The 21,171-nt window shown below is 31.6% G+C and overlaps 1 protein-coding gene across 1 annotated transcript in view; it reads right to left on the bottom strand.

Moving 5' to 3' along the window:
• Positions 1-20,467, bottom strand: part of LOC132729708 (soluble guanylate cyclase gcy-33-like) — a 45,980-nt gene extending 25,513 nt beyond the window's left edge. Inside the window, exons 1-2 of the mRNA XM_060715530.1 lie at positions 20,463-20,467; positions 19,011-19,332 (exon numbers count right to left, since the gene is read on the bottom strand). Of these exons, the coding sequence (XP_060571513.1) occupies positions 19,011-19,332; positions 20,463-20,467 (327 nt within the window). The remainder of the gene's footprint in view (positions 1-19,010; positions 19,333-20,462) is intronic.
• Positions 20,468-21,171: the final 704 nt, after the last annotated feature.

Raw genomic sequence — 21,171 nt, 5'->3', positions numbered from 1 at the left:
CAATGTCATGAAAAAATACTGCTGAAAGGCTGAAAATCCATATTCATTTAATTCTTTAGAAATGACAAACATGTGTGAAATAATGTCTTAATAGTTGTTTTAGAGCATGTTAGATGTTTAACAGATAAAGAAAGTAGCCCTGAATGAGCTGTAAAGGTAGCAAAATGTATACAAAGTAGTACTTTAATAATACATTTGCCTGATTTCAAATGTACGACTTGTTAGCTTATTGTTTTTTTTATAAATAAAAACTCATTTTCGTAAGTTCTAGTATAATGGTGCATGCGGTGCTACTTTTTCTGATTCATACAGTTTACAGTACAGACACTATGTTAATGTTCTTTTTGTTACCTTACATTAGAAATTAATCTTAATAATGAACCACAGGGGATCATAAAACTCTCATTACATCTTTACTTAATAATCTCAAACATTATTAGCATTTTGCATCTCTGTAATAAACCCCATCTGACTCCACGTTCTAACATACTGATTCGACAAGTTTATCACAGTTTTTAAGTTATTAATATTCGTAGCTCCCCTTGTGGTTGAGGGGTTGCGGCATCAGAACTGCAACCAGCATTTATCCCTATGTGATCTTAACAGGCGACTAAATGGGTTCAAAATTACTTGAGTCTGCATCTCTAAGCTCAAGCAAGTGAGGTGGTTTTGACCCCTGGCGGATGCTTAGAAGATTGTAACAACTGAAATTAGCCAAAATCATATTTCCTGTTTAGGCGCCATATGATCTATAAACTGTATTGGTATGCCGTAAAACTTGCCAAACAAACAAATATTCGAAGCCTTTCTCGAATAATGATAGAACATTGAACTCTTCAGCACTTTGCTAAGCATTTTATGTCAATTATTGATAAAAACCACGCAACAGATTAAAGAAATTCAATTTCAAACAGTTGCAGCCATTCTCGAATGTGGTATATTACTGAATTTGCTCTTTATTAAGCATTTCATGTTAATCATCAATTAATACCATACTTAAGATTGAATGATTAGTTTTAGAATATTAACCTTTTCTTATATATTTGTTGTGAATAGCTTTGAGTGCTATTGCCATCACCATGTTGCCAATGTCCCTTAAATATTTAAACCTAAATTTCATCTAAATAACATGAATCAAACTTTGTATCAAGGAAAATGTATGACCAGGATATGAATTTTGGGAAATGTTCTATATAGAATAGCAATCATATACGAATGTCAATGAAAGCCATATAATAAATACTCGTAAATAATTAATTTTCAAATTTATTGTTTGATTTATAAACACGAAACATACATAAAAACGCTGCCTTATTTTACATAACATAATTATGCATAACAGTGTCCTTGTCGTTAACATTAATTATGTATTATTTTGAACAAAAATCTGGGAAATGGAAAATCTCTAGGAAGCAAAAAAAAGACAACATAATAGAAAATTGCAGACCCGTTTGATTGAAAGACAATGAAAAAGTGCAACATCACCCGCGCCCCCTAGCACCGGCTTTATACTACTCATTTAAAATATTTATGCTAATAATATCCGTATTCACAATATCAATTTCATAATGATATGATATATGAATTTGCCAGACTATTTCATAGCCTTTAAGGAGTAAATGAATATTACTGTCTCAAGGGATCGGACATTTTAATTAGATACATTGTACTCCGTCACGAGACGATCATTTTCTTTTTACTGATAATGAATCGAAGATAGATACTGGCAAGTGTGATGAATATCAGACCTTACTTCAGAATCAAGTGATGAATTTCCGGATAACAAAAGACCGATTGGCATTGATATGCGAGCCATATCAGCTATGCTATAAGGAATATTCAAATTAAAACATTTTGAGTTGCGAATAGTTTCTTCTGTTACACGCAAAGACGCATAATTGTATCATACAATATATTATTAAACTAAACAACTATAGACGTATTAGGAGGTCCATGACCTGAAGTATCGATATTGACTAGAAAACTAGGTATTGGTCGAACATTCTTCATGAAGTATCGAGCTATCAAACAATAATTATACCTTTAAAGTGCAACTTTTTAAGGTAGTTGAATTGTAGATAATCTTACAGAAAAACTATCTGCTGTTGTCATCTAAAGCAAAGGATCATTTCCCTGCTAATCAATTCATAATAGGCCTTTCTCAAATTATATGCATACTTTACATTCCATCACCAGAGAGAGGCTAACAGGGCATGAATGTTAACAAGTAATGTCTGACCTGATAAGCCCAAGTGTGTTAAACTTACCGGTGAAAATATAATTTTTAATGTTGTGTTCCACTCTGTTATTCCAATTCTAGATATGATTATACGGTTAATTTTCTTTTAAAATACGTAAGGATGTGAGTTAAATATAAGGAAGGATTGTGGAAATAAGATGGGATGAAACGAGAACATTTCGAGGTAAAATTTCATTGTTCTTTTCTTTTTTAAAACTAAGCTACTTTAGATGTATTACTACTTACATTAATTAATCTGATTTCTCATTGTTTTAAATGTTTCATTTAATTATTAAATAATAAAATGTTTTGTTCATTAATTTCATTTAAATATCACACTTATGATTAATCTAAATCAATACCGTTTTTATACTAAAAAAACAATAACAGTTATTTTGTTTTACCATTTCAGATCAATATATGACAAGACAATATTGCTTGTTTTGAAGCATTTCACACAATAAGATTAACAATCATGGACACAAATTCATATATGTCTGAAGAGAATAGATGTACCCTCTTGGTTCGAATGGAGAAGTAATGAACAGACCAGTAAGATGGATACTAAAGAAGATTTTGCCAGATGAAAGGTAGATCACAAGACTTAATTTTCATTTTTACACATAAATAAAGTTTAGCTACAGTAAAAAATACTATAAATGCAATTACAATATAATTGATATATTCTAGAAATGTCATAATTCTTGTTACCACTTCATAATATAAATGTATATATATTATTTTTCAGGAATTCCATTGGTAACAGTAATGAACACAAATTGACAACTGGTATCGCCTTAAGTTGTAATATCTCTTCATGGCAGTTGCAGAACAGATGAAAAAAGAAATATCAAACAGTTCAAAGAAGAATTACAGAAAACTGAGGAAGAAAATAAAATGTGATATTGAACTTTTGATACAAACAAATTTTTAAGTGATAACAGTTGCATATCTTGTTTATTTTGGATTTTCAACATATATATATTCATTACAGTTTTCAATGTTTAAAACATCAGCAAAAACATTAAGAGCTTTTATTATGAAGCAAGCAAAACAAACAGCTTGACTGATAGAAAGAGATAGATGTTGCAAGCTGACAAAATGTATTTTTAGCATATTTTAAAGGACCATTTGTTTAGTCTTTTGTGTCTTAATTCAAATAAAATAATTAAAAAGAAATCATCGCATTACTTTGTTTTTTAACATTACTTTGTTTTTAACATTGTGCTTTGTTACATATATGGTACAGCTGCAGGGAATATGTCAACACGGTAATAACATTTAATATTTGTCCTCTTATTGCATTATATACTGTTGAGTGAATATTTCTTGGAATGCTTAAAGAAGTGCTGAAGCTAGATGCTGTCTTTCCTAATACCCTCCGACTGCAAGGTCCTGCACATGTATTCTGCAAATGTTTAGTCCCCTAAGTAAATGAAATGTCTGGGGTTGTTAAGTCCAGGCAACATCTTCTGGAAGTGCTGTGTACCCCAATGATTTGTTATATATCAGCTAGTACAGGCTTCCAACAATATGACCACATTATCAAGTCAGACCAACTGGACAAGTGCAATAAGCTAATGGTACCTCAGATTTGACTGATATTTGCAATTAAATGATTGGGTAATTTGTTTAATACTAAGTATTTAATACTGTAAATTAGTTAAAACAGTTGATAATTATAGGTTTTTACATCTGTTACTTAGCATGAAATGTATGTTCCAATGCTGTAAACAACATCATATGTTAAGATACTAAAAATCCATTGAAATGTATAAGACGGGGGTGTGGGGTCATGTCTAAACAAAATTGTTATTTTGATTTGGTAAGGTTGTCTGTAAAGTTAACCAGTTACTAGACAGTCATCCAGAATTTTTTTGATTTTCAAAATACAAAATGAATAAAACTTATTTTTTTTTTTAATTTTTTTTTTATTTCAATAACTTAATTTAGGGGAAGTATGGTACAGAATTCAGCATCCAATTGTTTACATCTATTATCAGTTAATTGCCTTATACATTCTTGACCAAACATGTGTTTAGGTAAGCAATAAAATAGTGATAACACAGATAATGTCTGTATAAGTTGCAAAGAGTTAACCTGATATATTTATTACTTGTCACGGAATATTAAGGAATTAATTGGAATTATCATAAAACATTAATTCACTTTTCAGGTCTTGAATACATGTATATCCTTCACTGTATATAGCGTAAAATAAACCATTTATCTCCAGAAGAGATTTTGTAATGTTAAATATAACATTCAACAAGTATGTAGTACTATTAGTACTATATCAAGATATCTAAATCTTTCGGCCATATATTCATGATATGTTTACATAGAGCAGACACTGGAGCTTGCCCTGTTAGCCTCGTTCTGAGAAATCTATGAATATGTATGAGGTAATATTAAGAAGGGTCTATAATGTTCTAGTTGCACTTTTGTAATAAAAAGTATTTTACCGGGCGATATGTTAATACAAACCAACTGTAAAAACTCAGCAAACCGATTTATCTGATAAAGTCTTTAAATTGCATACTGCTAATAACCTTGAAACATTTTGAGATATTAGGCTAGAAAATTGAGATATATCATTCACTACAGCTGATGATTAGAATGCTAAGAGAGTAAAACACTGATCTTGGTTTTTCTCCAGATATTTATTGTGAAGTAACTCTGCATGTAGCATGCGCAGTCCTGATATTAAAAATTGCTTATAACACATGAGCTATTTTTATGTTCAAATGTATTTGAAAAAGCTTTCATTAAATACTATACAGGACTGTTAAGCAAATTGGATTCATAAACATGGGAAACCGAAATAAAATTATGTGAAAAAATTGGTGATTTTCTTTTGCATCAGACTTCATCAAATGGCGCTTACGTGCCACATTGAAGGTTCCATGATAACCGCCGTATGAACACATCTGCGGAGTTTTCTAAATTCAAAATTTCACCCATTTCGTGTATAAATGTTGAATTCTGTTTAAGCCGGTGCTAGGGGGCGTGGACGGTAACTTGCACTTTCCAGTACCGTCGATGAACAGGCTTACTAAAGCCGAGTCTGCAACATTAACACTTTTGTCGTTTTGGGCGTTCTTCATACGATGCTGTGTTAACAGAAACAACTAAATTTGCATCTTGTAAAAATATACAGAATAATGCATGACCCAGCCGCTAGAAAGATCAAAGCGGTAAATATGTGATTATCGTTAATCGTTGTATTAACAGGTATGTGAGTTTACCTATAGGTTAACGCCAATTATTCATAAGATATTAAAACATTATAAGAGATAACGAAGAAGGTCTTAAGTAGGCAATTCAGTTTATGTTTTATCTGGCGTTAAATGACGTTATTTACAAATTCACAAATATTAAGCTGGTGACGCATAATTATTCTTTGATGTCGTAAATCATATCATTGCCCATCCCGCTCTCTCACACACACACTTTTAAAACCAAATTTCATCACACAACTAGTACAGTATTTCATTTTTTGTATAGACTATTATTTTGAGATGCTATGTTTTATTTGTTCATTATTTCTGCTAAACGATCACAACAAATAATTTGTTCAACATAATAATTAGTATATTGCACATCGTAATTGCTTTCACTTCAAAGTGTTTGTTTTATAAATAAGATGAGCTGATAGAATAGATTAGTATAAACAAATTAAATATTGGTTTAGTATAAAATCATGTTCAAAATAAGGAAAAGGAAAAGCATGTATTCATAATTATCATTTCTAACAACACTGAAAGAGGCATGTTGTTGATGTTGTACATCTCCAACGATAAAATATAATTTTTAAAAAAGTAAAGTCAATAGCATATATATAATTATGTATTTTTATGTGGATTTTTAACTTAGGTTGATACAAAATAGAGAATGAGTGTTTATATAATATTATGTAACGCTTATTTCAAACAGAAAGCATCAATGTAAAACTATGGCAAGTCGCAGCTGTCAAAAATGTCTCATTTCAGTCTTTTGACACACATTACATACATGGGTTATATTTTTCAGTGTTGTTCAATTTTTCTGTTCAATGAGTACCGCTCAAGTCGGTGATTGGGGCGTGAGGGATGTTGAATGTTTTCATTATCCTAATGTACAGACTTCAATAAAACCGAGTCTGCAATCTTCATGTAGTTTTATTGTAAGTAAAGGCTTCCGAGGTATCACATTTTCTCCAAATGTTTTATTGTGTTGTAATACCTATAAATGTATACTAGTAATCTTTAAATAACAGGTTCGAGCAACTATCTCAGCTACATTTATTTATTAAGTCAATACGCACATGAATTAACTATCATTGTAAAAAGTGATTAAAAAAACCATTAATAATCAACTGCTTTAACGAAATTTATAGCTAAAATGGATTTTGATATTTTTTGGCAAAACATAATATAAGCTTCATAAAAAGTTATTTAAACCCAACGCATTGCAAACTTTACATATAAATCAGCAATGAAACTGTATCAAGATAGGACTCCATTGGTTTTATGGACATTGAAATAAACATTACGTTTTTGTTTATAAAGTCTTCACAGAAATATTCAATATGTCTTCTTTCTGATAGATATCTACATTACATTGATAGTGATATCACGATAGAGGCTCATAGGGAAGACTGGGCTTGCCTTACTATGTTGCCTCTTAAAATAAAGTCTTTATAATAATAATAATAATAATAATTATTATTATAGATATCACGATATATAGATATGAAGAGCAATAGTTAAAACATAAACAACATCGTACACATTTTAATAACGTATTATTTTATTTTTCATATTTGCTTAAAGATTGAGACATTCAAATTAAAAAGTAAATTAAAGTAAGTTTAGCATTTAAGTTGTTTGTCAAGAAAATAATATTGAACATTATATTTAAGTGATATGTGCATGAACATGAGACATGGAATTCTCGTCAAACACAAATAATCTAATTACAATATACATTGACTTTTGTTTTAAAAAGAACATGATAAGATTCATTCTAAATATCATTTTGAATGTTTTTTTTTAAAATGTTGATAAGAAAACGTCAAAATTCCAATTCCAAATGTAAATATTTTTGGCAAATCTGAACAAAAAAGAAGTAATTTATTGCCATTATCACAGACCGTGACCAGTTGTTACGTAGTAGCCAGATTACGTCACTCATCTTGTCTAGATCAGTGCAATATTGATTTTTTTAGTAAATGGCGCCAAATCTTACAAAAAAAACAACACAACAAATAAAAAGCTCCAAAGATTACATACAAAAACAAGTCAATATTTCAAAGAGAACTAACATATCTAATGTTTTATGAGCAGCAAACAGTTGAAATTATTTACCAGCTGGCTGTATGATTCCCCTATCAATCGTTTTATTATATTTATCGCAGTTTTTATGCACAATGAAAATAGTTTTTGTTTGATTTCACGGCGAACTAACACAGTTTAGGGCATATGGAGCCAGAACCAGGAAAGATGATTTTGCCTAACCCCAGCTGTTACAAACTTAAGCAACTCTAGGGGTCAACACCACCTTACTTGCTGCAGTTAAGAGATGCATATAAACCAATAATTTGAAACTAAGATCGCCTCTTACGATCACGCAGGGATACACGTCGGCTATAATTCTAATGTCTCTTTTCGTTGAGACAACCCCTCTGCCACAAGGGTGATAAACAATTGAAAAGCATTGAATAAAGGACTGCACAAGTAATCAAAGTATAAAGACAAATCGATACTGCTGTTTAAAGTAGCCTTTGTACAACATTTTATTTGTCGAGATAAAGGTTTGCTAAACGCAACAGCGTCTGAGTGTATTACTGTGATTCTAGAAAACAATTTTACCATGGACTTTTGGGTTATTCAAACATATTTGAAATAAAAGAAAAATCATGCTTGCAAATTAAACCTTTGACTATATGTGTTAAAACTTAGCGTCAGACAGTAATATAGTAAACGAAATTAATATACCAAGAGAATTGGTGAATTATGCCAGAATAAATTTATTACGAGTTTTAAAGATGTACAAATCGCACCGCACGAGATTTTCTTATGTGTATGTAACATTAAAAAGTAATATTTTCTTAGCATTTTATGGGTTCAAAAAATAATGTATACAAGAAAACATTAATCAAAATTTTAGCTTTGAATTAATGTGTTTTAATTACTACTGCAAATTTGATTTTATATTTTACATAAATATTATCCCTCATAACAGTAAATTAACGTGTACAAGAAAACAAAAATGCAATTATTTTAGATTAAATTATGCTTCGATAATTTTACACTTTGTAAATGTATTAAGAAAGACCTACCAAAACCTTAGGCTAGTAACTCTCTCAAGTACTGGAACATAATATAATGATGGTATTATGGAAAAAATATCAACAACAGCAACAAAAACAAAACCCAAAACCCTAAACTCAGAAAATAGCAAGATTAGGCTAGATATAAAAAGAGCGGCGTCCGTGACCGAGTGTTGAAGATAGATGACTTCAAACCACTAGCCCCTTTTTGCTGTTTGTCCGAATCCCGCAAGGGACTTCAAAATCTTTAAAGTGAGGAAGCTATCCAATTAGCTTACTGGGCGTCGGTGGTTCTACTCAGGCGTCCACTAGTACTTGATTTAATGCAAGGAGCAGAACCTGAGGGGTCTTCATCCACCAGTTCAGGTGGAAAACCGACATATGACCTTACAGTGTTGGTGCGAAGTAAAACCAAACCAACTAACCAACTAACCAAACAAACAAAAGATGTAAACAGATTGCTGTATAAATTTGTTATGAAACCTCACAGTCATGGTCTCTCGACATTGGTCGATCATGTGCTAGATTTTCAATTCACCGACTAACACATACTTCCGTAGGCTAGATTGTTTAGTTTTCTTTAAACACAACATGATAACCATCAAATTATTTTCATTGTTAAACTTAACGAATTCTAATTATTTGTATGATTTTTGCCGGCGTTATCTTCCTTAAATTATCCAGCTAGTTTATGGAACGTCAGTGGTTTTAATTCAGGGGCACATTTGTGCCTGAAATGATGCTCGGAGGGCACCAGTTAATCTTGAAAGTCGCCATATGACCTATACTCTGTTGGCGCGACGTAAAGCCAAATAAAATAAATCTTTAAAAATCAATTAGTAGATATCTCATCGAAACACGTACACAATTGTGATATTTTCAACTAACAAAACATAATAAATATTTTTATCTTAAAATGTTAGGATCTCAGAAAAAGACAATGATATATACATGTATATAGCATTTTTTTCCAAAGTATTTCCGGAGTCTGGCAACTTGTATCGTAAACAGCAGCATACGGTGTCTGCTTCTAAACAAAAAGCTTGTGAGCTCAGGCATTAAGAGCACGACGACCATGTTCTCTTATACACCTAAATATGTTTTGGTTTGCAAATGCAACAAAGCCAGGATATCAGATTAGACCAAAATATCTTAACATTAAAGAATACATAGCTGTGTTTACAATATGAAAATTATTTTGTTTATACAAAATGTTCAAGTTTAAAGGATACAGACACATTTTTGGAGTGTATATACTATTCGCAATACAAAAAGTAGACATAAACTAGAAGTGCAGATTTTCAGCAAAGATAGGAATAGAAATCCTGTGGTTTTATGAACATTGAAATAAACATTATGTTTTTACATACAGTCTTAACAGAAAGAGTTGATAGCGTTTATTGCTGATGGCGATTAATTTCAATATTAATTCTTTGAAGATACAAAACTTGGAGTAAGAAATTCAAACAAAATAAAATGTATTTATTCAATCAAATAATTCTATATCACTACTGGTGTATTTATGGTATATCTAGGAGTTTTTATTTCCTTTAATTTTAGATATTTCAAGAAATTTACGTAGAAAAGTCTGATTCTGCAAAATTAACGCTGAATCATACAATATGTGGATAAGTCTGATGTTGTTAAAATACTATTTGGTGTATACTTTTTAATAAGGTACGAATTGGCAAATACCACAAACGCCATATTTTAGTTATCACGAAAATGGAATCACATTTTTACATAGTTAATAATAATCTGAAACCTTTGCATTTCAGTTGATTGGGTAATTAAGAACATTTTTATATCAACTAAATGACGAACTGGTTCAATTTAATGCATAATATTTTGACGATAGTGTTGATAAAACAAAGTGAACAAAATGTCCCGATTTTATTTAAAGGCATACTAAGGAAATGAATATTATTTTTTATTTTGTTCTATAGAAAATGGCCCATATTTATTTTATAATGTTGTAATAATAGATTTAGGAACATGTGAACTGCAAATTCACCTGAAGAAAATTTTAGAAACTGTAACAATGCTCCATCACACAGATTATGCAAATAACTTTGCTGTCATAGCTCGTGGTCGGATTATCTTTTACACGGAATGACTTTAACTTTTCAATTATCCAACTTTTTTGAACATTGCATGATAGTTCTATTCTATTTCTGAATTTCGTTGTAGGACCCTAAGATATATCGTAGTAAAGGTGGTTGTTTCTCGAAATTACAATAACCGTCCATGAATAGGCTCTATCAACCTGAGCCTGCAACATTTTCAAATTTGCCATTACGGGCGTTATTTTTCTGTATTTGATTTAATTTTAGGCTCAGCAACAACTGATTTTATTGTTACAAGAATTCATACATCTAGTAGTTCTTAACCAGAACAACAAATATTTGATTTATTACCTATATTATAAACCATAACCTGTTTCAGAAGAGATAGGACACATACTTTTTGTTAAGTCAGTACTTGATTGATTTTTCTTGTAAATCACAACACATCTTGCAAAACAGAAACACATTAAAGAATTAAAGATAAGATAAACAAAAATCATCACGACAATATATTATAAAACAATGCTGCACAAGAAGGTTTAAAATGTTTTATTAAAAGGTTTGTAGCAGAAGAATGTTTAGTGCTGCAAATCAGCCCATTTTACTAGCCTATTTAGTGGGGTAACTGGTCTATGTCAGCCAACAGCAAGTTTCATGTACCAAAATGTTCGTCTGGATCTGTAGTTTCTGGAATCGATATTCATTTGGCCCAACCCCGATGCGAAGCTAAGATATCCAAGATGGCGTCAAAGATGGCCGCCAAATCCCTAAATATTCTAGTATATTTACGTTGGCTTATTTCCTTTTTCAGTTTCGTAAATCAATTGAAATTTTGAATAAAATTTCTTATTTTCAACTTACTCATGCTATAAATTTTGACTTTATTGATTTTTTTTCTAGTTTTCATCGCCTAATTTAAACGAAAGAAGAAAAAATATGTTGCAAACTGGGTGTGCTTTCTGAATATGTGTAACTTATTAGTTTTATTCTTGTTTAAACTGAATAACATTCATGATTTCGTTTAATACAGCTTTAAAACTATATCTACACATATTTAGAATAAGTTAGAATAAGCGAACTATGCCATAAATGTGTTTTATTGATCTAAATTCATTTACAAAGTGGGTGGGGTATTACGAACGGGGAGTCAACTTTAAATTAAATACTTTCTTGTTTTATATTATAATAGTGGTATTAAAAAGATTAACAATTTTATTTAATTGGTTAGTGATGAGAACCGAGCCTGCAACATTTTCAATTTTGCCGTGTTGGGCTTTCTTTAGGGATTCTATATTCATCTATTTTATGATCACATCCGTGTTGTTTGTGCCGTTTGGCGGCTGTAAAAAGTCTCCCCGTACATTTAATCAATGATGTTATATTTTCGATCCTTGAAGATCGTTCAGTACGACATTATTGATGTGCTTGTGGTATTTTTGGTTTCAAGTTTTCGGCATTTTCTAGTTGGGTCGTTCCAATATTCCTACTTGAATAATGTTGAATCACCCTTAGGATATGTTGCCTGCTTTTTAAATTTGTCTTTTGACGTCTTATCTGTGATACGCAGGCTTCATAACCTCCGATCCCCTTTCAAAATTCCATTTTATTTAGTTCCGCCCATTGTTTTCTCGTTTAGGGCACACGTTTTTATTACTTGGGGGACCATACGCCGCTTTTCATGGAATGGCACGGAAGTGTCACATTGAAGGTTCCATGATAACCGCCGTATGAACACATCTGCGGATGTTTCTAAATTCAAAATTTTACTATTTCACGTTTAAATGTTGAATTCTGCTTAAGCCGGTGCTAGGGGGCGTGGACGGTAACTTGCACTTTCCAGTACCGTCCATGAACAGGCTCAATCAAACCGAGCCTGCAACATTTTCAATTTTGCCGTGTTGGGCTTTCTTTAGGGATTCTATATTCATCTATTTTACCTTTCATAGAAAATGCCCTGCATGTGTGTCTAAATGTTGAAATATCTCTTTTATTTGTTTTATGCACACAATAAGGAACTAATTTACTGACCTGCAATTCGGTATTTGCGTTGACCTTGTGCTTGCCTTTTGTTAAGGATTTGTTTGCAAGTTTGTTTCTCCTTAGCCATAAACATCCATTGTTAGTCTTCAAATGTGATTTTGATTATACTTGTACGTCACTGTTCAAGACCCATAAGCTAAGCATTTAGTAGGAAATAATAATATCTATTTATTAACTTACAGATTGTTTCGTACAAGATTAATCTCCACAACCATCATTATTGTAGGTTACTTCCCTCTAACATGTTTTATTTCAAAGAGTTATACAACTTTATGAATAAGATAATTTCTTTATTATGCAGGCTGTTGATTGTAAATATTCGAGCGTCTGACATGCAGCTCTTGTTTTAAGGCATTGGCTTAACATATGATAATCTACAATTGAACCATATTTGGAGTTTTGTCATTATTGATGACGGATATAATATATACATTAAAATGTAAAATGTAATTTGCTAGAACATTTAAAATGGGTAAGTTATTCAGTTTACAGTAAGAGACTTTTCTGCTAGACTGGATCTGAATTATGAATAAAATATCATATAAATATGAATATATATATATATATAATATATATATATATATATATATATATATATATATATATATATATGTATATATATATATTGAGTGAATTAAAAATATATATTATGAGGGGATTTTCTTTTTAGCTCAACTATTCGACGATTAAGGACAACTATCCTAGTCGCCCGAGCGTCGGCGTTAAAGTTTGCGTACCATCTCAAAGTCCATTGACATATGACATTGAAACTTGCACACTTGTTTATCATCATGCCCTCCACGAGGTTTATCAAGCATTTTGACAGAATTATGCCCCTTTTTTCAACTTTGAATTTACAGTACCACGTACTCGGATAATTTCAAAATTCCATCGACATATCGCTTAGAGACCTTGCACACTTGTTCACCATCATAATCTCAACCTGTGTAAAGAGGGGGTCACTGTATCAAGCTTTTTTTACAATATTATATCCCATTTTTTTACTATCAAGCACTGAGAATAGTCGAGCACGCTGTCCTTCTGACAGCTCCTGTGTATGATTTTGAGCATTTTGTTTCAAGTTTGTTGTTAACTTCATGGGAGGAATTAAGAAGAGCTTTCACTTGGACGAAAATAGCTAATCTTTTCCCTGGCGGGTACTTGATAGTAATACTATGTGCTAGGGGGCACAGAGTAACATGCACTTTCCAGTACCGTCCATGAACAGGCTCAATCAAACCGAGTCTGCAACAGCAGGTTAAACAGTGTTATATTTATAGGTCCTTCGGGATGGTGATGTTTGTGTCGGTAGTTTCAATCCGGATCACGGCAGTAACCACATTGAATTTACCAGAGCACAGTTCAGCCACCGAATCGTTCCTGGGCAGGCTGTCAAGCAGTTTACCAGTTCTAGTTGCCCTCACTTTCGCAAGGAACTGAAACTTTAGTACATAGCAGAGCAGTGGTACAGTGCGAATAATCGTAGAAACTATTTCATGATCAATCACAACAAAAGTGACCTGCCCCGTCCGGGAATCAAACACGTGTTGCCCGATTCACAGTCCAACGCTCTACCTATTGAGCTAACCGGAAGACTTTGTCTTTCGGGATCATTGATTGCAAAACTTTTATAGTTGAGGATTGGATACTACTTAATCGGTACTAAGAGACTTGAGATATGGTGTCTCATGAACAGACCCCATCAAACTGAGTTTGAATTATCAACTTTGCCATGTTTAATTGCTCTCAAAGGATCTTCTCTTTTCCTGATTTTTACAATCATAATGTCAATGACATGTTAGTTTACTTTATTTACTTTTATATTGTTACTAGAGGGATTTTATGTTAAGTCTCTCTCCTATTCCACAACCGGAAGCTATACGTTGCATTAAATAGCACTTACCGCTACCTAGATGATATCCTTAACATGAATAATCAAATTTGATCAAGTGAAATCTTAAATATATCTAAGTGAACGTAAACAAGGCTATCGCTATCATAAATTACGTAAATATTTTACAAAGTCCTGTCGTCGTAATTCAGATATATTTAAAATTTAATTGTACTTTAAAAACTCTTTTACGTCTAGGTATAAGCAGGCCTGATTTATGTGGAAATGACAGCTTATCTGTGGCATGCAGGCTTCATACCCTCTGATCCCCTTTCAAAGTTCCATGTTATTTAGTTCCGCTCATTGTTTTCTTGTTTAGGGCACACACATTCTTGTACTTGGGGACCATACGCTGTTTTTTATGGAAAGACACTTACGTGTTCCATATGATAACCACTTTATAAGCGCGTCTGCGGTTGTTTCTAAATCAAAAAACTCACCGTAACGATGATTAAATGTTGAATTCTGCTTAATTCGGTGCTAGGGGCGTGTACTGTAGTTTGCACTTGACAGTGCCGTTCGTGAACAGGCTCAATCAAACCGAGCCTGCATTATTTTCGTTTTTGACGTTTTGTGCGTTCTTAATTGTTTTAATTTCGTCTTCTGTCTTGGTAAGTGATGTTCTTGTTGCTCTGCCTTCCTTTAAGGCATCGAGTACTTTGGTTATGGTAATTAGGCTGTACCTTAATTGTACATATTTACACGATCATGTATGTATTTTTTTATTTATTTCATCTAATGTAACCATAACAATTGTTAGAATTTTACTTGGCGGGGTTTTATTTTATTTACACTGTTTCGTCATATAGGAACATACCGGTAGTGGTAATTGCAAGTTACCTACCATCCACACCCTCTAGCACCGGCTTAAGCAGAATTCTCAATTTTACATAAACTGGTACACTTTTAAAAGAAGTGAAGACATATCCACAGTTGTGACATGTCCACAGATGTATTCATACGAAAGTGATCATGGTATCTTCAATGTAAAATGTTCGTGCAATTTCACGACATACAACATATTGTCCACAAGAAATAGAGAACAATGGGCGAAACTAAATAAAATGGATTTATATAACGGGATCATAGGTCAAAATATAATCTTTAAAAGCAGGTAACATATCCAAAGGCTTATTATACACTATTTATCCAAAGGGTTATTATACATTATTTAAAGCAGCACACCTCCAGATTCAGCCTTATTTTCATGAAAATTTTAAAAATGTATTTAAAGGTAAAATATTGTGAAATGGACAAAGAAAGTACTTGACGAATTAAAAATAGGCACTTAATTCCATATGCATAAATAGCCCCTATTGCGTTAGTAACGCAGTAGAAGTATAGTGATAAATACTATAAAATACAAAATAAATTGCACATAAGATATAAATTATCACTTGAATCTTTAATTTGTTTACTTTTCTTAAAGTTTTATCATGGTTTTTCCAAGTTTAATTTTCTTGAAATATTTTGGGTCATCTGGAGGCATGCAGCTTTTAAAAGAAATACTAGAACCACACAACTCGAAAAAGGTCAAATAGAAAAGATTAAAATAGCACAAACACAATTTTAATGCCAATTTAAGAACGATTTTCATATAAACAATATGTTTTATCCGACTACTATGCATGTTCATGAAACCGAAGGTCAACAGAGTAATGATCTATGTAGATAAAATATCAAACTTTTTAAATGACTATTTTGTCAATTTAAGAAACTTTAAAAAAATAAATTACATTTCATTTGACATAAAAAGGTGTGTAACATATAAATAAATGAGCAGAGGTTGTTTTGCATACATAATATTGTACTTTTCAATTCCTTAGGTGAACTTACAACAAAATCATGCTTATTAAATTAGTAACACATTTTTGAACAGATTTTTAGATCTGACAGGATACCTGTAATAGTATCACACTTTGAAAATCACTTTATGTTTATTAACTTACGTAAATATTGTCATTCCATATAATCAGTATAATCGAGGGGTAACATATAAATAAATGAGCAGAGGTTGTTTTGCATACATAATATTGTACTTTTCAATTCCTTAGGTGAACTTACAACAAAATCATGCTTATTAAATTAGTAACACATTTTTGAACAGATTTTTAGATCTGACAGGATACCTGTAATAGTATCACACTTTGAAAATCACTTTATGTTTATTAACTTACGTAAATATTGTCATTCCATATAATCAGTATAATCGAGGGGTCAGAGTTTCTTTAGAGTTTTATTCATAGTGGGTGGGGTACGATTTGAACAATAATTCATTAAATAACCAGAAGAAACTTGTCATATTCCTGGTTTATTATGTTAATCAGTTACATGGACTGCACTAAAGAAGCTATAATTTGACAGAAACACAAAATTTGGGGAAATAATTGATGTAGAACAAATAAGTACCAGTTACAACCTTACATTGAAAAACTATTTTAATGTACCGCCTCTCATTTTATATGTCTTACTGCATAATTACAAAGAAAGATTTCTTAAGATATGATATGAATGCATTAAAGCATTACTCTCATGAATACATTACAATAGTGGAATAACACAATAAGTAATAAATATTTCTCTGTTTAAGCTAAGACAAGAGTATCATAGCAAAAACCCATATGTTTAGCATTATTTTGCTAAATTACGTATAAAAAAAGCAAAAAGCAATCTGTTTTCTCAAATAAAATTAAATCTCTTCGTATAAAACGCTTTAAATAATATCTTCCTTTCAAAAATTTCACTTGAAATACAAAAGCGGAAACAAATATGAGCAAATATTAATATTCTAGATTATTTAAGGATTTGGCGGCCATCTTTGACGCCATCTTGGATTTTTAAGCTACGCATCGGACTTGGACCAAATGAATATTCATTCCGGAAACTACAAACCAAGACGAACAATTTGGTATATAAAACTTGCTGTTGGCTGACATAGACCACTTCGGTGTCATTTTACCCTATGAATTTGCAGCACTAGTTAGAAGCATCTTCCAGATGATCCGGCCATAAATCATTTCATTTTACGATCTTGGAATAAATTCACTGCTGTACAGGCCATTGAAATTAGACAGGTATGAAAGAAGCATTTTGATCCTCACATATCGCTCAATTAAAACAAATGCTAAACAAAGCCAACTTGAAAATGGAAATATTTTTGCCGTCCAGTGGCCAATTAATCAAATGACGTTAAGATTCATTTTAAGATTTATTTAAACTATAAATAAGGATAGCTGATTTTGCAAACCTTAAAACATTAGCTGTCAATCAAACCTCAAAAACTACTCAAACGTTATTTTTTGGACATCTTTGCAATTTTTTTATTGAACCATGATTACAATCAAATATTCATCAGTCGTACATGTATACAATGTCTTTGCCAAATTCGTCAGGTTTTACTTAAATTTTAACGATGCCAACAAAACGGAACATAATTGTCCTTCAAATATTTGTATTTAAAGTTACTGAACTGACCAAACATTGTGTTGAAGAAGGCATTGACTTTAAACAATTATTTTAATTCACGAAATTACACCTTTTAACATGCTGTTTAGAACCAGCTTTACGCAACAGATCCCAATAGTTGTAGATGCCGTCATATCTTATCAAGCAAGAGATATAGATATGACAGGATGTCTCGCCCTTGTACGATTATATGCACATTTTCAAAGCATTTCCTTAATTCTTACAACACAGGTGGATAAACAGATAAGATACCTTTAATTTATTTCAACATATCAAGTCAATCAGCAATTTTTATTTGCTTATCATCACAAAGCTGAACAATTTTTTGTAAAGAAAAAACTTTTGATATGACTTTTGACTGACGTGATCTATATGAAAATCAATTTGAAGTCAATTTGTTGATAAAAATATTTCAAATGGTGCCTTAAAATTAACAATATTTAGATATATGAGGGAGAGTCAGTGATAAATTCAGATAATAAATTTCGGTATTAAAATGTAGTTTGCTCAAATTTGATATTTGAATATACTGATAATTGCTATACAATCTTTTGTTTTCATATGAATGTACACAGAGAAGATATGTTATGTTTTATACTCTACACGGCATATGATAACACAGTATGAATGCATAGTCTTATTAAAAAACTGGCAGTTTTGCTTTTAATATTTTGAAAGTATTTTACCCAAAAAATGAGCATAATTTATGTTTAACTGTGGAATTAAACGATCCTAAATATTTTAATAATTATTAGGTAGATCAGATGTTTATAAGATAAAGGGTACTTATATTGAGTAAATACTGACTTATTAAATAAGCACACATCTTTCAACACAATCGAGCTATAATAAGGAAAAATTGATGATCTCCACAAAAAATATTCCCTTATATATAAATATATGCCATTTTATATTTCGTTTATCTAAAAACTAAGCGGACCAATCAAAATGGCCTTTCACATTTAATTTAAATAGAACTGAAAAATGATTACTTACTTTTAGGAATGTATCACCCGTAATACTTGAGAAGTTTTGATTCCCTGAGTGTAGTTTTGGCGCATACTTCGGAACATATGGTGAATTGTCAAAATCCAGTCTGAATTTCACATGAGTTTTTCTGTCAATTAATTCCTCTTCTATAACAGTTATAGTTACATGAATATCATAAAACCGTTTGGCTACTTGTTGCAATTGACCTATCACATAATGCTTAAATCCCCGCCGTTTCGTCTGATATAACATAACACACCCCTCCTTGTCCTCACTCAACACTAAAAAGGCGGGACTTTGTAACCTTGGATAGCTAAACCTTATATCACTTCATGTATATATATCTATTCCGTGTAGAAACCCCTGTGTTTCTCCCCTCACACGAGAATTTTTCTAACGAATTTCGAAAACGACAAAGCAGGTTCCCAAAGAGTCATCACGTTGAGCCTTCTTTCCTGTCACGTGGCAACAATTTTGGGCTAGTATGTATACTCACCCGGAATGTTTTTATAGTTGTGAAAAAAATTTTTTTTTAACACGAAAATTAAAAAAAAAAAATAAAAATTTTTCCAAAAAAAAGGGGAAGCTCAAACAAATCAAAGGAAAAAAATGAATTCCAAAATAGAAAAAAGAGGGGATAAACCATATGGTGCTAAAAAAAACAACAAATAAAAAAAAGACAGATTAAACGAATTCTGTACGCCAAAAGTTGTTGCAAAACATGGGTTTTGTCCCACTTTTCGTCTCGTTGATGCCTAGATTTAAAAAGTAAAACACTATAAAATAGATTTTTTTAACCTATATGTTTTTTTGTAAAAAGGGCACTGATTTGTTCGGCATGAAAACAGGGCATGCAGAGTCTTTTTAACGTAAATTTTATTTAAAACTGTTTAAAAAGGACATGGGAGAACGAGGGAACGGAAATTAATGGAAAAAATAAATAAAATAAAATATGATAAAATTTAAGAGCCCGCAGTTGGGAGTTTTTTTCTTCTTCCCCCCCCACGTCTGTCACATAAAACGTCCCCTTCCCAGTAGCAACCCGTAATTTTACCTTCCCCCTTATCTCGACCCTGGACCAAAACCGGACACTGAAAAACAATAAAATTTTTAAACATTGACAAAATAAATTTTAAAAAAAACCAAATTTCCGACAAAAAAAATTTCAAGGGGAAATGAAAAAAAACCCCCCAAAAAAAAACAACCCCAAAAAGCACGGATCCCCACGCCCAAATAAAAGGGTTATAGTAAAAAAAAAAAAAAGGCCCAAATTTTTCTTTTAAATTGGTCGCCAAAAATCCTTTTTTTTACTGCCATTAACATTAAGGTCTTCACCCGGGTTTTTAAAGGGGAAAAATCGCAATCGGAAGAAAATTGCGTTCTCAAAATTCTACATAGTTTGGAAAAATAAACAAAGGCCAAAATTTTGTTTTTTTCGCAGCGAAATTCCCTTCTTACTCCATCTCACTTAAAGGGTTTTTCTTTCCCGGAAGTTTAGGAAAAAATCTGCCCCCCTTTTAAGAGGAGTTGCGTTCAAAGTTGGGACGTAGGGCTCTAGGGCGGACAGACGAGGGAGGGACGACAATGCAACGCATATGCCCCTTTTTGTGGGGCAAAAAATTTAAAAAAAACAATAAAAAACCCCAAAAAAAAAAAAAAAAGACATACAAATGAAAAAAACGTTCGTAAATTTTTAATTATTCCCATGTGAATTAAGTTTTACTTAATTTAACCCCTTTTTTTTTACTTTAAAATTTTTAACTTCCTTTGGGGGGTTTACTAACCCCGAACGTTTGCAAAAAAGACGATAAATTAATACAAAAAAAAATTGTTTAAACTTTTTTTAAACCATTTTTTGAAAACGAACCAAAAAACCCAAATAAAAAAAACATTTTATTTTTAACACTTTGGTATAACAATACGTTTTAACTTTAAATCACTTTTTTAAATTTCTATCATTTAATTTATTTTTCTTAAGTTTTTAAACCCCGGTGTTTTTTGTAAAAAGATCCCCTTTTTCCTTAAAAATCATTGCACCAAAGCTAAATCTTTTGGTTCAAAGAACGTTTTCAGCTTTCAGAAACAACACAACAAAAAGAAAAATTCGTAAAAAAATTTTTTTTTTCAGAATAGTTCTCGAAAAAAAATGCTTCCTCAAACCCAAAAA

This window comes from Ruditapes philippinarum, unplaced genomic scaffold (genome assembly GCF_026571515.1).
Source record: "Ruditapes philippinarum isolate M1 unplaced genomic scaffold, ASM2657151v2 ctg2435_1_1_1_1, whole genome shotgun sequence".
Taxonomy (NCBI): domain Eukaryota; kingdom Metazoa; phylum Mollusca; class Bivalvia; order Venerida; family Veneridae; genus Ruditapes; species Ruditapes philippinarum.
Note: the sequence above shows the minus strand (reverse complement) of the source record. Positions and strands in the feature narration are given on the sequence as shown.